Here is a 17,057-nt window from a genome sequence, read left to right on the forward strand (position 1 = left end):
TGAATCTAATGTAGCTAGACTGGTGATCAAGCTTGGAACTTGGAACTAAATATCCATTTATATTTCTTTAATATCTGTTCCAATGCAAATCTTCAGATTCTCACCCTCTGGTTTGGGATTTCTTTTGTTGCAGAAGTCCATCTTTCATCCTTTACTTTATTTTTCTCCTTTTTCTTCTTACTAGTGTGATCCTGGAGGCTGTCTAGTAGAATTGACAACCCAGTTGACCATCATAATGACTGGGAAACAGATCTTCGGAAACATTAAAGAAGCCATTTATCCGTATGTATGACTTACAAGTTTTTGCTTTTTTTTAAGCAAGCATGAGAGATTTCCTCTGGAAAAAATGGAATTCTTTGATTATCATTGTGCCTTTGTTAGCTAATGTTTAAGTCAACAGCAACAAAAAAACTTCACTTTTAATCAGCAGTCAAGAATATATTGGGACTTCCCTGGTGGCACAGTGGTTAAGAATCTGCTTGCCAATGCAGGGGATACAGTTTCGATCCCTGGTCCGGGAAGATCCCACATGCCATGGAGCAACTAAGCCCATGCACCAAAACTACTGAGCTTGTGCTCTAGAGCCCACGAGCCACAACTACTGAGCCCATGTGCTGCAACTACTGAAGCCCGTGTGCCTAGAAGCCCGTGCTCCGCAATGAGAAGTCACCACAATGAGAAGTCACTGCAATGAGAAGCCCGTGCACCACAACAAAGAGTAGCTCCCACTTGCCACAACTAGAGAAAGCCCGCATGCAGCAATGAAGACCCAGTGTAGCTAAAAATAAATTAATTAGTTAATTTAAAAAGAATATATTAAGGTAATACAGACTTTTAAATATACATCTGTTGCTTGAGAAAGTTTAGGGAAAGGTAGTTATCTCTGTCTCCTGTGAAGTTTCCACTGGGAAATCTGTTATATGCTCTGTAGGTTATTCTTCGTGTTCCATTTTATTTCTCAAAATTACTAAAAGTTGAATTCTTTAAAAATATCTGTGTGTCATGGACACATCTGTTACTGAACCAAACTCGGGTCCACTCACCTGCCTGCAGTAAATCCAATCTACTGACACCGGGTTATGGTGAAGGAAATTGCAGTGTTTATTGTAACTCACCATACAAATAGTCTGGGACAGCTAGTGCCTGATGGGTTTCAGAAAAGCATTTTCAAAGTCCAGGTGAGGGAGTGGGGGGTACAGGGTATGTGATCAGCTCATGCACAAATATCTGATTGGTTGATGATGAGGTAACAGGGCTGTGTCACAGGGGTTAACATTAGGCTCTAGTAGGTCTGGGGGCTATGTGCTCATGGTCATCAAGTAGTTAACATCTTCCATTTGGTGGGGGTTTTCACATCTGTAAAACAACTCAGGAAATGTGCATCAGATAGTATTCTCTATTACTTCCTAGAGGAGCTAAAGCAGAAGATATGCGGAAGAGTCTGTCCCAGGAAGGCCCCATAGGGTCCTTCTCAGTTACACATCTAGGCACAGAAACCGTTTATGAATGAAATTCTGGCACGTGAAGGAATCACTCTCTGTCCCCAAAGCATAGCAATAATGAATACATTATGAAAAAAGAAAACCAAAATGACAGTAGATCTGAAATATAAGGTGAAAATTCCCATGTATAAAAAGAGGAAGAATTAGGGGCTTCCCTGGTGGTGCAGTGGTTGAGAGTCTGCCTGCCAATGCAGGGGACACGGGTTTGTGCCCCGGGAGGATCCCACATGCCGCGGAGCGGCTGGGCCCGTGAGCCATGGCTGCTGAGCCTGCGTGTCCGGAGCCTGTGCTCCTCAACGGAGGGGCCACAACAGTGAGAGGCCCGCGTACCGGGAAAAAAAAAAAAAAAGAGGAAGAATTATAAGCCTGTAATCTTGTGGGGCTCTGAGTTAGGAAATTATAGTGTCAGGGTGTAACACCTATAGGATGAAGTGGACCAAAAGTGCACCACTTAAGACAGGGGACTACCAGTTTAACTGTACTTAAAGCCAGGGACTGGGTGTATTCTTACTTACTCATGAAAGATGGTTGAAAACACCCTCCCCCTCTCTCACCCACTGCCACAGTTTCATAGTACTCCTGGGGTGCTATTTCATGTGCTGACAAAGGAAGAACATAGATGTATACTTTCAAATGGTATTTGATACACCACATCCCTAATATTGCCACAGAGAAATAATACCAAACTGTTATTTTAAATCCTAGCTCTAGATTGAGAACCTGGAGGCAGAATGGAGGTAACCCCTAAACCAAACACAAGAGGGAAAATAAATAAATATGCACAGAGAGGAAAAGAGACAGGACAGTAAAAGAAAAAAGAAACACGTAAATTTAAGACTACAGACCAAGATTCAAAAACTTACAAGATTTAATGCTACAAAGGCCACTAACAAAATCAATTCTTAGAAAGTGAACTTACTCTAGGTAGGAGATTCTGGCAAAGCCTAAAAACATAAAAGGAGGTGATACTGTCAATAAAAAGGATAAGGAAATAATTTAAATTAAAACAGATATAAATGAAACAAGAACAAATGAATATGGGCTTCCCTGATGGTGCAGTTGTTAAGAATCCGCCTGCCAATTCAGGGGACGCAGGTTCAAACCCTGGTCCGGGAAGATGCCACATGCTGCGAAGCAACTTAGCCCATGCACCACAACTACTGAGCCTGCGCTCTAGAGCCCATGAGCCACGACTACTGAGCCCATGTGCCACGACTACTGAAGTCAGCATGCCTAGAGCCCATGCTCCGCGACAAGAGAAGCCACCGCAATGGGAAGCCCACGCACCACAATGAAGAGTAACCCCTGCTCACCGCAACCAGAGAAAAAGCCCACGTGCAGCAACGAAGACCCAACATGGCCAAAAAAAATAAATAGAATAAAATAATAAATAAATTTTAAAAAGAGAACAAATGAATTTGAAAAAGAATTAATTATTAAATGTAAAATCATACTTTAAATAAACAGAACAATAGATGGTATCAATTACAGATCAGACACAATTGAAAAATGAATTAGTTAATTGGAAAATAGTACTGAGAAATTCCCACATTGTACAGTGCAACAGAGAGACAATGAGGTTAAAAATATTAAAGTGACAGGAGGCTATATAGTGGCTTCTACATTAATCTGCTAGTAGTTTCAGAAAAAGAAAATTGAGTAAACAGTGGAAAATTCCTTTGAATAGGTAATTGCTGAAAATTTTCCAGAAATGAAGAAAAACATGAGTTCCAGAAATGAAAATGGATCCTGAATATGAAGCAAAATAAATAAAATTAAATTCACACCCAGATATGTTATGGTCAATCTACAGAACATCAGAGATAATCTTAAAATCTTTCAGAAGAAAAAGGAATGCCATCTACATTCAATAGATTTCTCACTAATAATATTAGATGTGAAAGTATTTTCAAGATTCTTAGTGAAATAAAATGTTCACCTTAGATTTCTAGAAGCATTTTAACTATTATATAAAGTACAGGTGAAATAAAGGCATTTTTAGACCTGAAAAAACTAAGAGTTTACATTCATAGACCCTCATTGGAAGAACTACTGAAAAAAGAAATGAAAGTGTGCAATGCAAGAAACATTGGTTAGTACAGCAATTGGTAGCTCAAAGAAGAATGTAGTACTTTGGTATAAATCTTTAAAATATATGAGATTTGTATGCTGAAAACTACAAGCCCTGTTGAAAAAAAAATTACATCTATGTGAGTGGAGAGAAACGTGTTGATGGATTGGTAGACTCAACTTAATAAAGATGCCAATTATCCCCCAAATTGATAAATAGATTTGTTATTCCAATCAAAATATCAGTAGGATTTTAGTAGATATAGATAAGTAGATGCTAAAATTTATATTGAAGGCAAATGAACTAGAATAGTCAAAACAAATTTGATAAAGAAGAATAAATTTGGAGGAATTACACTATTCAATTTTACGACTTACTATAAAAACATTTAAATCAACGTGGGATTGTTGAAGGGATAGACATATAGGTCAAATGGAACAGAGATTGAAGAAGTAAATCCACACAAATATGGCCATTTTATTTTTGACAGAGGTGCAGAAATAATTCATTGAAGAAACAACAGTCTTTTCAATAGCTGGTGCTGGAACAACTGGACATCCATATGCAAAATAACAAAACTCCATGAGTTAGTTCAAAAGTTAATTCAAAATGGATCATAGATGATAAAACTGTTTTTTTTTTGCGAAAGCAAGGAAGTGATTACAAAATTCAAGATGAGGGTTACTATGTGGGGATCAAGGGGTTTGTAATTGGAATGGAACACATAGAAGTGCTTCTGTGATTCCTAGCAAAGTTCTCTTTCTTGAACTGGGTGGTCTCTTTTCCTTTGTGATTCCAGTTACATGCATGCCCATCTTTCTGATATTGTCTCAAAAATCTCAGGTGTTCTTTTCCCTTTTTAGCATTCCTTTTTTCTTTCTATTTTGGTTTTGATATAAGCAGAATATGTTTTCCTTTTAATTCACACATTTGCTGCAGTATTTCATATTGTCTTATTTGTTAATTTTTGCCAATTTGGAGAGTGTAAATGATATCTCATTTTGATCTTATTTTTCATTTCCCTGATTAAGAACATGAATGAGTCTCTTTTGACCATATGTGTTTTCTCTTCAATGAAGTGCTTATTTGTGTTGTTTAATCATCCTTCTATTTGTATGTTTATCTTTTTCTAATTGATTTGTAGAAATACTGTATAACTCTGGTTACTGTGTTTTTGTTTGTTTGCTTTTTGGTTATATGTGTTGCAAATATTTTATCCCAGCACAATTTTTGTTTTTTTATTTCTTAATAGTATCTTTTTTTTTTTTTTTTTGCGGTACGTGGTCTCACTGCTGTGGCCTCTCCCATTGCGGAGCACAGGCCCCGGACGTGCAGGCTCATCGGCCATGGCCTGCAAACCTAGCCGCTCCGCGGTATGTGGGATCCTCCCGGACCGGGGCACAAACCCGTGTCCCCTGCATCGGCAGGCGGACTCTCAACCACTGTGCCACCAGGGAAGCCCATTAATAGTATCTTTTTGGACCAGATAATTGTTTGGTGTGAGGTGCTGTCCTTTGTGTTGTAAGATGTTTTGCAGCATCCTTGAACTCTACCTGCTATATGCCAGTAGCCCACCTTCTCCCCAGTTGTGACAGCCAAAAATGCCTCCAGATACTGCAAAAGTCCCCTTGTGGGCTAAATCACTTCCATTTGGGAACCACTGCTGTAGATGGACAAAAGTAGATACTTTTAATATAGCAAAATTTTTATCAATCTTTTCTTTTATGGTTTAGTATTTTTAAAGTCTCGTTTAATACACCCTTTCCTACCTTAAAATCAAAAACCTATTCTCATATAATTACATCTAAATATTTTTAGCATTTTAACATTATTGTTGCCTTTCTCTTTTAAATTCTTAATATACATGGAAAAGCTTTTTGTGTTTGATATGAAGGTCAAATTTAATTTCTTACACACACACACACACATATATATATATACATATATATTACATATATATAATATATGTCATGTTACCATTTATTGAGAAGTCCCTCTTCCCCACTCTCCATGATCTGCAATACCATGTATGCCAAATGGCAAGTACAAGGCTATTACTAGGCCTCCATTCTGTTCCAGGATTTGTCTATCCCTACACCAATACTACACTCTCTTAATACAGCTTTATAATAACTCTTCATATCTTCTGGGACAGGTTTTACCAACTTATTCCTCATCTGTAGAATATCTTGGCTATCCTTTGTCTTTTGTCTTTCTGTGTAAATTTTAGAAACATCTTGTCAGATTTCACATGGGAAAGTATTTTGGTTTTTTGATTGAAATTACATTCCAGTTGTTTCAATAAGACAACTGACATTTTATTATGCCAGGTCTTTTTATTCATGAACATTTAGTTTGGACTTTAATGACTTCAAATAAATATTTAAACTTCAGCATACAAGTCTTATAAATCTTTGGTCAAATCCATTTCTAGGTACTTTTCATTTTAATTGTTATTGTAAATGGTATCTTTCTAAAAATTATATTTTCTACCTGTGTTTTGTGGGTATATAGGAGTGCAATATATTGATAAATCTATTATTATTTCTAATAATTTTTATCTAACTTCATTGGGGTTTTCTATGCAGATAATCCATTCACATTACTGTTAGTAATTATAGATGTCTCTCCTATTTCCAATTCTTTTGCCTTTTTCTTTTTCATTTTATTGTTCTGGCTAAGATCTCCAATAAAGTCTTGAATGTGATCATACACACCCTTATTTTGTTCTTGATTGTAAAGGGAATGCTTCTCACTTTTCCCTATTAAGAGTGATGTTAACCCCAGGATTTTGGTAGATGCTTTTGGTCAGATTGAGGTAATTATCTTCTTTTCCTACTTTTCAGTCATAAATAGGTTTTAGTAGGTGATTGAAATACATCAAATGCATTTTTCTTCATCAATCAACATGATTTTACATTTTTCTCCTTAAATTTGTTAATATGGTCTCTTACATTGATTGTGTTTCTGATAAAAATAATCTTTTTGTTCCTTAAGTAATCCAATATTATCATGATATATTTTATATAGTATAGAATTTAGTTAGGTAATATTTTATTTAGCATTATTGCATTTATTTTCATGTGTTAGATAACCTCTTCGTTCCCTAGTCATACATTTTCTATTGTAACCCACTCATTTCCCCAAGTGGCCTTCAGAGTATCATGACAACATAAAGAATAGTGAATTAAATAGATAAAAACCATCCTGTAGTGATCCTCTCCTCCACATGCTCTTTAACAGAACTGTCTCTGAGTAAATACACTTCCCTGCAGAGAGTCAGGGTTGTCTTACTTTCTCAATCACCCAAGTAAAGATCTTTTGCCTCATCAAGTACTGTGAACAGAACATAAGGTTCTGACTTGGACTTTAGCTGTAGTCTTACCTCTACATGTTCTGTGATCTAAACTTACTTACCCTCCCTTACCGCCATTTTTTAGATCTAAGACTGATTCTCTGACCCCTTTCTTTTAAACCCTATTTCATTTATTTACTTTATCACTTCCAACAGCTTGGTTCTGAATTGGTGGAGACGCCGAAAAGCTCGAACCAACTCTGAAAAGCTATACAGTCGATGGGAGCAGGACCATGACCTTGAAACTTTTGGTTCTCTCGGACTATTCTATGAGTACTTGGAAACAGGTAATTTTCAACCACTGCCTTGAAACATGGAATAGGCTGAGTAAAATAAGTATTTTTCAGCTCTTAATATTTCTTCCTACCTTGCACATAGTAGGTGTTCAGTAAATCATTGGCTAGTGGATGAAAAGATAGATGGGTGGGTATGGAAAAGATTGGTTCAGTATTTCTATTTCCCACCAAATATGAATGAAATTAATTTCAAAACACCAATCTCAGAGATATTTTTCCTATCAATTTAATGTTAATGCTGTTGAACCAAATAAAGTAAGGATCACTTTTTTTTGTGGAAACAATCAAAATATTTATTGACAGATGAATGGATAAAAAAATGTGGTATAAATATACATATAATGGATTTTTATTTTATTCAGTCTTAAAAAAACCAAATCCTGCTCTACATGACAACATGGATGAACCTTGAGGACACTATGCTAAATCAAATAAGCCAGTCAACTGTGTGATTCCACTCCTACTCACATGAAGTACTTAAAATGGCCAAACACATAGAAGCAGAGATAGAATGGAGGTTGCCAGGGGCGGGGGGGAGGGGGAAATGGAAACCCTCCCCCCCCTTCAAATAACACTTAACAAGGGCAGCTTTGTTTTAACCTAAAACAGAAGAAATGAGTGCCAGTTACAAACATTCATACAAATCTCCAATATCAATTCTTGATAAAGATCTTAATTTAATACCTTGTCCAACTAGATTATTTGGCTTAGGTTTTTGTTTTGTTTTGTTTTGTTTTGTTTTGTTTTGTGGCAGAGTCCTAACCACTGGACCACCAGGGAATTCCCCTTGGCTTCGTTTTATAAGGCAGAACACTGTCTCTCCCTCCATGTCCACAGGAGAAAGGGAATGTTGCCAAATCTTTTCTGAGTCTCTTTTTGTTAACTATGAAGACTTGCATTTTGTAAGGCTAATCTCTGGAATTCTGTTAAGTAAGGATCAGCTTTTAATACCTGTCTCAAATTAGTTTAAGTAGCTTTCTCCTTTCATTTGCCTCAGTGACTGCTCATAGAAAGAATATGTTGAAAAACATTTACAAAGCCTGACATACATTTAGTGTATGTCCCTTGTTTCAAGCTGAAAAGAAGAAGGCAAAAAGCAGTTATGCAAGGGAAACCCAGATTGAACGCAAGAAATGCATAAAATATTCTAAGGATTGAAAAGAGAAGAGAACTTGAGATGAAATTTTAGGAGAAATAATAATGGGGACTGCTTGTGGAGTTTATCCAGGGTGTTTCCTCTCAGATGTCCTTCTCTGCTTCTTTGGTGGAATTAAAGAGGACTGTTTTCCCAACTTATTCTCATGGCCCATAAAAGTCATGATAGAATAACGGAGATGACCTGAATTTGTTACCAATTCTCCACTGTAACACATACATATGATACCTGGATTAAAATAGGTACATCAGGACAAATAGGAAGAAGTCTCCAGTTATAAAATTAGGTAGTCCTTGCTTTATGGAGTGATAAGGCTATAATTTTTAATTAATTGCTTATGTTTCAAGTGAATTTGTACATAAATGTATCAGAGATTATAACTAAAATTAAAAGATGAAATCAGGGTTTCATAACAAGATTAACTACCATTTATTGAGACACCACTAAGAGTTAATTTATTCTAGATATTTTACATACTATCTCTAATCTTGAAACATTCTACAGAAATAGTCATTTTATCTTAGAGGGTACTGAAACTTGGATAGATTAAGTAATTTGCCATGGGCCACAGAGATTATAGGTAAAGATCTGGGATTTGAACCTAGAAATTCAAGCTGTTTCTACGTAATACTTTGTCTTAACTTTCTATTTCTTGGTTCAGTAGAGAAGTCAGGAAGGAGGCAGTTTGTTCCCTTGGTTTAGTAGATGACAAGACTGATTCTAATGAGAAATCTTATGAGAAGAGCTGAAATCCAGAAACACTCAAGATCTAACTAAAAATAGAGGACTAGTGGAAGATTCTTTTCTTCCTTTTTCCTTCAATGGAAAGCCATTTTTTGTATCTCTTCTTATTTTTTCTTCACTCATGTGGGAAGCCCAGTTTGCCAGCTGCGTGGATTCTTTCACCCCAAGCACTGATGGAAACAAAAGAAGAAAAGTGGAGAGAGAAGCCAGCTTACACAGGTGTTAAGCCTCAATGAGGAAAGAGAGTAAAACTTATTTAGAAAGATGTGAAGTTAGTACAGAGGATCAGGACCTTAACAAATACCTCATTCCAGGATATGTATATTTCCTTTGCCCACATATATTTCTGATGCTTTATATGATTCATTTCCTGATTTGTTGTCAGATATCTTGTTTGTTCTGCCTTTTCCTCTGTTAACATCTTCAAATCTTAAATAATGCATTCGTTCATAAGGCTTATAGTTGAGTGTCTTTATATACCCCAAACATACAAATGAGTCGGTCATTATCCCTGATCTTAAAAAGTACATAGATTAGCAAAATAGAAAACTTGATTACCCCACTGATGTGCCAATACCCATGTAAATGCTGGGGTAGCATAGACCTAAACATAGACCATAGTAAAAGACTGTGTTTTATGAATAATAACAATATCTTATCTAACAAGAATAAATGCTTTCTTCAGACAAGCAGGTCTCAAAAGAAACAGCAGGGATGAAGCTGAGCTGTACATGACCAGCTCAACAAATAAGTCACTGTGCTTCCTATAGGGAAGAGGATGTGGACAGCTGGAAAGAGACCTGGAGTGTTTTGCTGATGTAGATCCCTCCAAAATGAGGGAAGTTGCAGGAGTTAGGCAGAGTGTTCCCCGTTTTCCCCTCCACAATAATGAATTTGTGAATTTTTCTCTTATCCCTGCAGTTATCCAGTTTGGATTTGTTACATTATTTGTGGCCTCTTTTCCTTTGGCTCCTCTTCTTGCTCTCTTGAATAATATAATAGAGATTCGAGTGGATGCCTGGAAGCTTACTACTCAGTACAGGAGACCTGTAGCTGCTAAGGCTCATAGCATAGGTGTTTGGCAAGACATTCTTTATGGAATGGCTGTCCTTTCTGTTGCAACTAATGTAAGTAGACCTATTTCAGTGGAATAACTGTACTTTTTTCTTTTCTTGAGGATGGGGAGATGTGAATGATGTTTAACTCAATCTTTATTTACATTGATTTCATCATGGCCCTTAAAGGTAAAACATCCCTAAACTTTTATGTGCTAAACAACATAGGCAACTCTATGACATGCAAACTCTTAGATATACAAGGAAAATTGTAAAAACATGTTTATTAAAATACCATGATATAGTTTCATAGCATGTGACAAAGTAGACAGAAAATAAGTAATGGCATAAAGGATTTAATAATACAATTAAAGCTTGATTATACATAAAGTTGTATACTACAAACAGAATACACAACATTTACCTGTCATTTTTATGGAGCACTTATTAAAAATGATAATAAAACTGAATTCCCAAAAGCAGAAATTTTACAATGAATATTCATCTATAATGTATAAAAAATGAAGTTGATAATAAGATAGCCAAAAAAGAAAATTTAACCACTTAACATTCATGCTTCCAAGGAAGGTTATTGTACAAAGATGAAATAAAATTGAAGTTATAAGGAAAGCTTAATTAAAATGAAAGCCTATCAAAATTTTCCTAGCTGATTTTAGGAATCAGCCAGAACCATATTTATGAAAACTATATACCAATAAATGCTTTTATTATTGAAAAAGAAGAAGGCAACCATGAGCTGATCATGTAACTTGTGAAACTAAGAAAAAATGTAAAACTAATCAATAGAAAGTAGTAAGAAAGAATTAATGAAGATATAAACAGAAATAAATTAGAAAACAAACAAAAAGCAATATAATTGCTAAATAAGTCAAGTTGGTTCATTGAAAAGATAAATAAAACTGAAAATCTCAAAAAAAAAAGAATTACAGGGTACAAGTGAGAAAATTATAAGAATGGTATGTATGCATTTATTCTAATAATTTTTAAATCTATTTGAAATTGTCACTTTTTAGAAATAAAACTGCCAAAATATATTCAGTAAGTGATAATAAAACATGAAATGGACCAGTAACTATAGAAGCAATATTAAAAGATTTTAAAAATCTACCACTAAAAATGTAGATGGCAGGGCCAAATGCTTTTAAATTGACTTATCTTACCTAAAGGAAACATGACATTTATAGTATTCCAGAGCTTAGGAAAGGATGGGAAAATACCATTCCTGTGGCATCAAATACTGAAATTAATTGCACTGAACTGTGGGAAATTTACCAGTATGGTCTTCTATTTCTTCATTCTCCATTCCCTACACACACACACACACACACACACACACACACACATACACACACACAAATGTCCAGGCCAGTAAATTTGGTTAAGAAATGTAAGAAATAGCAAGCCATGATGGAAGGAGATAGACACAGGCATGGTGTTTTTGGAGACAGATACATTTAGGTTAAATTTTCAATATAGCACTTTCTAGCTATGAAATCTTGGAATACTGATTATACACTGTAAATGAGCTATTTTATGTTCTAGGTCAAAGACTCATATATTAATTTGATTAATAATAGCATTCTAATCATTTTGTATCCATAAGGCATATGGAACTGAAAGATATACAAATCAGACGTTTGTAAAACTGCATTGTTAGCTCACGATCTCCCTCTTGTTTTGTCCTTTAGGCTTTTATTGTTGCATTTACATCGGACATGATTCCCCGTTTAGTTTACTACTATGCCTACTCAAAAAATGCCATTCAGCCTATGAAAGGGTATGTCAATAACAGCCTGTCAATATTCCTGATAGCCGATTTTCCAAACCACACTGTGCCTTCGGAAAAACGAGACTTCACCACTTGCAGGTTTTCTCTTATTTTCATTTTGTTTTTAAATGTATTTCTTAAGTTCTCCATTTCCTTCATGTCTTACAAAACAAAATTTACTTGGGGCAGTAAAAATCCTGGATAAAGTGCATGAATTCTAGAATTCACACATTGTATGGTTCTGATTTGAAAAAGTAGAATGCCCAAAAGTAAGACAATATTATGGGTAAAGATAATGTCAATTTTGAATTGTTTCTTATTTTCTAAGTTTATTGGAAAAATTTTCTTCAACAAATACCTCCTTGGTCCCAAGTTGCAATATCTATAATCATACAGCATGGTCATATTTTACGTGCATTTAACCTACTTGAATTTAACTATGTGTCCTCAAAAAGAGGCAGAGTAAGGAAGAGAGAAATAATACGATTAGTTCACCAGCCATCACATTTAAAAGGTTTCTTCATGTAGGGAGTGTGAACTTGGATTTGTAAACCTGCTGCTTTCACACTCAGTGTCTCACGTACTGTGAGGATCTTTTTACTCTAGGATTTAAAGTTATGTATATTTATTTATGTATGTGTGTGTATGTATATATGTGTGTGTGTGTATATATATATATATGGTACGTCAAGTCTTTTAAACTTAAACCTTAAACCAAGTGCTTCATCTGGGATTACAACAACAACAACAAAAAAACCCAGCAAAATGTTGCAACACAGGTAGACAAAAGCATTGTTATATTCTATATTTATATAGAGAGGAATCATAACATGGGCAACTGTCAGATTTCTTGATGTCATCACTTCCTACCTGAACTAAATCTTTGAACATTAATATCTAGACACTTGCAGAAAAAAATGAACTCACAAATTGAACACCAAGAAAACCCCAGAAGGCTAATAAGGAAAACAAAAATAATGCAGTGTCATATAAGCTGAGAAAATAGAGTTTCAAGAAAATAGGAATGGTCAACAATGTCAAGTTCTGTTCTTCACAGGTCAAATAAGATCTGGATGAAAATGTTCCTTCAGTTTAATGATAGGAGACAGTTGGTGTCAGTGGAGTGATGATAGAACTAAGTGTGTTAAGGAGTAGGAAGAGAGGGAATGGAATGGAAAGAGCAAATTTTGCTATAACTCTCCAGAGAAATTTGTCTCTGAAGAACAGGAGAGCAGTTTCACTTGTGTCTCTTGCTACATATATACTATACAAAAGTAACATATGGCTCTTCTTTTTATCTGTATAGGAAAGATAAATGTTTCATAATAGCAATTATTTTCCTTTGACTTGACTTTTGTTGTCAACTGAAAGGGTCTCTTACAAGAAATAATATGAATTTATACTAGGTCTCTTTGTTTGAAGTTATAGCTTATATTTTGCATTTACTTCCATTTTTTTCAGGTACAGAGATTACAGAAATCCTCCTGATCATGAGGAGAAATATTTTCATAGTATGCAGTACTGGCACGTCCTTGCTGCTAAGATGACCTTCATCATAATTATGGAGGTGAGCCTTTATTAACTTTCATGCCAGTTACTGTCTTTTCTCCCTTTAGGCATATATTTCTAAGCATATTTGTTCCGCAGAAAATTAGCATTATCCCAATAGACTATTTTGAAGGAAGTATTTGTTCTCATAAAAAGTAAATTAGGAATATTTTAAGTACAGTGGATTGCCTATTACTCACTTACTCTTGTTGAAGATACCAAGGTAACAGAAAAGAAAAAATGAGACCTCTGTCTTTGAGGTCAGTCAGAGGGCAGAGGACCCACTTATTTTACTGAATACCTATTATTAATAAATAGTGGTTGCAGAGGCTATAATAATAACTTTGTAAGTTTGGCTTTATTATTCACCCTTGACAAATGAATCCAACAGTCAGCAAAATTAGTTAGCTGGTTTAAAGATAATCGGCTAATATTAGAGCTGGGTTTCAATGCCAGATGTCTCACTGCCAAGCCTCTGCTCTGTCCACTATATTATGTTTCCTACCTTGTGGGAAATCTAGGGTAATTATGGATATAAGACATGCAATACAAAAGAACCAATACAGAGGGGGTATTTGAGTAAGTTACAAATTGAGTGCTACACATCATAAGACATGAAGGCCGATAAGGGAGAGATAAATGTTAGGCATTTTTTCACTCGACAGTAAAGGCCAATAATAGACTAGATAAGTCTAATGCAAGAAAACACAAATTCCTGTCAGTTTTTGTTTAATTTGTTTTATTTTTATCAAGGTTATACATGTAAGTAATCTAAATCCTCACCCCTCTCAGTTCCTTATGAATTTATCACTTTCATTCCCACATTTTCCATCAGCGGTTTAGATCATCTTTCAGCCTGGTAAATTACAAAAGGAATTCTTTGGAATTTTTGTTTCTGTTTATTTTTTTTGATCATCCCAGGCTCCGACTCACCATTATTCTGGAACTTCTCTTCAACTTCTCTTATACTGAATACTATATTTTCTTCCATCTATTTTTCTCCCATTCTTGAATTACTAGCTTATTTTGATAAAGCACATCTTTCATTAATTTTCTGAGGAAAATAATGGACAATTTTTGAGAACTTGAATATTAAAATTTCTTCTTTTTCCACATAGATAATTAATTGGTATAGAATTTGATTAAAAGTCATTTTCCCTGAAAATTTTTGAACCAACTTTTTTTAGGTATTCCTGAAATTTTCCAAGACATTGCTCTATTTTCTGTCAGCTTCTACTGTTGCTATGAAGTACAATACCATTCTAATTTCCCATTCTTTGTTTATGATTTTTTTATGTATCAATAAGCTTTGAGGATTCTCTCACTAGTCCTTTTATGAAACTTCACAAGACAGTCATGTGATGTTGGACTATTAATATTAATTGTTCTGGACACTCACTAAGCCCCTTTGACCTGCAAATATAATTACCCTTTAAGTTGAGAAAATTTGCTTGTACTATTTTTTTTTTTTTTTTGCGGTATGCGGGCCTCTCACTGCTGTGGTCTCTCCCGTTGTGGAGCACAGGCTCCGGATGCGCAGGCTCGGCGGCCGTGGCTCACAGGCCCAGCCGCTCCGTGGCATGTGGGATCTTCCCGGACTGGGGCACAAACCCGTGTCCCCTGCATCGGCAGGTGGACTCTCAACCACTGTGCCACCAGGGAAGCCCTGCTTGTACTATTTCTTTGATAATTTCCTTCTTTTCTCTGTTCTATCTTTCTGGGACTTCTGTTATTCAGGTGTTACAACTGTTTTGAAATTCTGTTATATTTATCGTTTATTTTCTCTCCTATAAATAGTCAGATTCATATCTTTGTTTTTTTTATTCTACTCTTCTCTTGCTCTCATCATTATCTAGGTATCCTCTTAGTTCCCATTTGTGTGCTTCAGTCTTACCCTTTCATATTAGAGACTTTCTTACGTATCTGGTTGTTCTTGGCAATCTGCTCATATTTAAGAGCGAAGCAAGGAAAGCCGATTATAAGCTTTGTGTGCATACAGGAAGAACGTCACTTGGGTGGGCTTCACTGTAGGGTGATAAAGGGGCCTTTTCATTTGAGACCTACAAAATTTTGATATCTATAATTCTAACTTCTCTGATTAGTTATTTTTCCCAGAGAGAAATCCTCCAACCTCCTGTTTGTTGAGCTATTTCATGACTGTGTTGAGAGCCAAGAAAGGCAGGAGGGACTAGAGATCTCATGGTTCAGAATGCTGAATTGCATTGAGTTGCCTTGTTTCCAGTATGGTGCCACACCTCCATCTTTCGCCATCTCTGCTGCCTGTGAGTTCACAGCTCTCTGTCTTAATTTCTGCAGAAAATATAATTTCTGCAGAAAATAAGGTACTCAGTTGCTGCCAGGGTGGGATTGGAGAGAAGTAGTTCCTGAACATGGTTGAGAGAGAGGCTCTGAAAATTCATCTGCCCCTTATACAAATTTTTAAATAAGCCTCTTATTTTTAACTCCACCCACACTACACCTTCAAAGTCCTTAGTTGAACTTTTCTGAACTTTTCTGATGATTTGAAACAAAATTGGCTTTTGTCTTGATTTCTACCATCACTGTATCACCAACTGCAAATTTAAGTGCCAGCTTTCTTCACTGTCTCAAGTCTGTTATCACTGTTTCCTCCCTTTTTTGTGTGTCTTTGTGAACAATACAATTTTTAAATTTCTTTACAAATATTTTATTAGGTTTTCAGGAGGAAGCATAGATGAAGAGTATATTCAATAACCACGTTCAACTGGAATCTCTGTAATCACGTATTTTAGTATATATTTGTTTGCTTAATGTTGGTCTTTGTAGGAAAGTTCCAGGACAGGGACTATATCTCTTTGTTTTTCCTTCTAGCTACTGTATCGAGCACAGTTTGTTGAACGAATGAAACAATTTGTATGAACATCTGCTGAACATTTGACAACTCTAGCAGTGTGTCTGTTTTTCTTTTGTTTCCTCTAGCATGTTGTGTTTCTAATGAAATTTTTGTTGGCGTGGATGATCCCTGATGTTCCAAAAGATGTTGCGGAAAGAATCAAGCGAGAAAAGTTAATGACTGTCAAGATTCTCCATGACTTTGAGCTTAACAAACTGAAAGAGAACTTGAGAATGAATTCTAGTGATTTTGCCAAGCATCTCATTATTCAGGAAAACAAAGTACAGCTGGCTAAATCAGCAACCTAATCAACATAACAAGTAAGCGGCTGGTTGCCTGCCTGACTTCACAGTTTTCCCTGGGTTTGGGGCCAGAAGCCAGAAGCCATGTGTCAATTTTACCCTTTCTTCTTTTTTGCTTAACTCAAAGTTTTTGTACACTCATATAGAGGCCAACTTAGTGGAGACTGGAAGAATACCACTTGTCTGCTTCATTGGCTGGGCCCACCCCAGATATTGTTTTCTGGGATTCTATAAATGATTGTTAAATGGATGTGTGAAATCAGAATATTGGAAGATCATGGGATGTTGCAGTTTAGGATTAAACACTGGACGTGAGCTGTCCCATCACCTTCCAGTGCAGCCGCACATTTTCATGGTCTTCATTCTA

General features: G+C 35.8%; 1 protein-coding gene across 1 annotated transcript in view; it reads left to right on the plus strand.

The window, feature by feature from the left end:
* The window catches only part of ANO5 (anoctamin 5), a gene marked incomplete at its 3' end in the record, with an annotated part of 64,054 nt that extends 47,358 nt beyond the window's left edge, over positions 1-16,696 (plus strand). The window contains exons 11-16 of the mRNA XM_082845004.1: positions 185-282; positions 7,085-7,215; positions 10,046-10,251; positions 11,889-12,067; positions 13,430-13,535; positions 16,475-16,696. Coding sequence (XP_082701130.1) covers positions 185-282; positions 7,085-7,215; positions 10,046-10,251; positions 11,889-12,067; positions 13,430-13,535; positions 16,475-16,696 — 942 coding nt within the window. The remainder of the gene's footprint in view (positions 1-184; positions 283-7,084; positions 7,216-10,045; positions 10,252-11,888; positions 12,068-13,429; positions 13,536-16,474) is intronic.
* Positions 16,697-17,057: the final 361 nt, after the last annotated feature.

Source organism: Leucopleurus acutus (genome assembly GCF_964270905.1).
Source record: "Leucopleurus acutus genome assembly, chromosome: 8".
Classification (NCBI taxonomy): domain Eukaryota; kingdom Metazoa; phylum Chordata; class Mammalia; order Artiodactyla; family Delphinidae; genus Leucopleurus; species Leucopleurus acutus.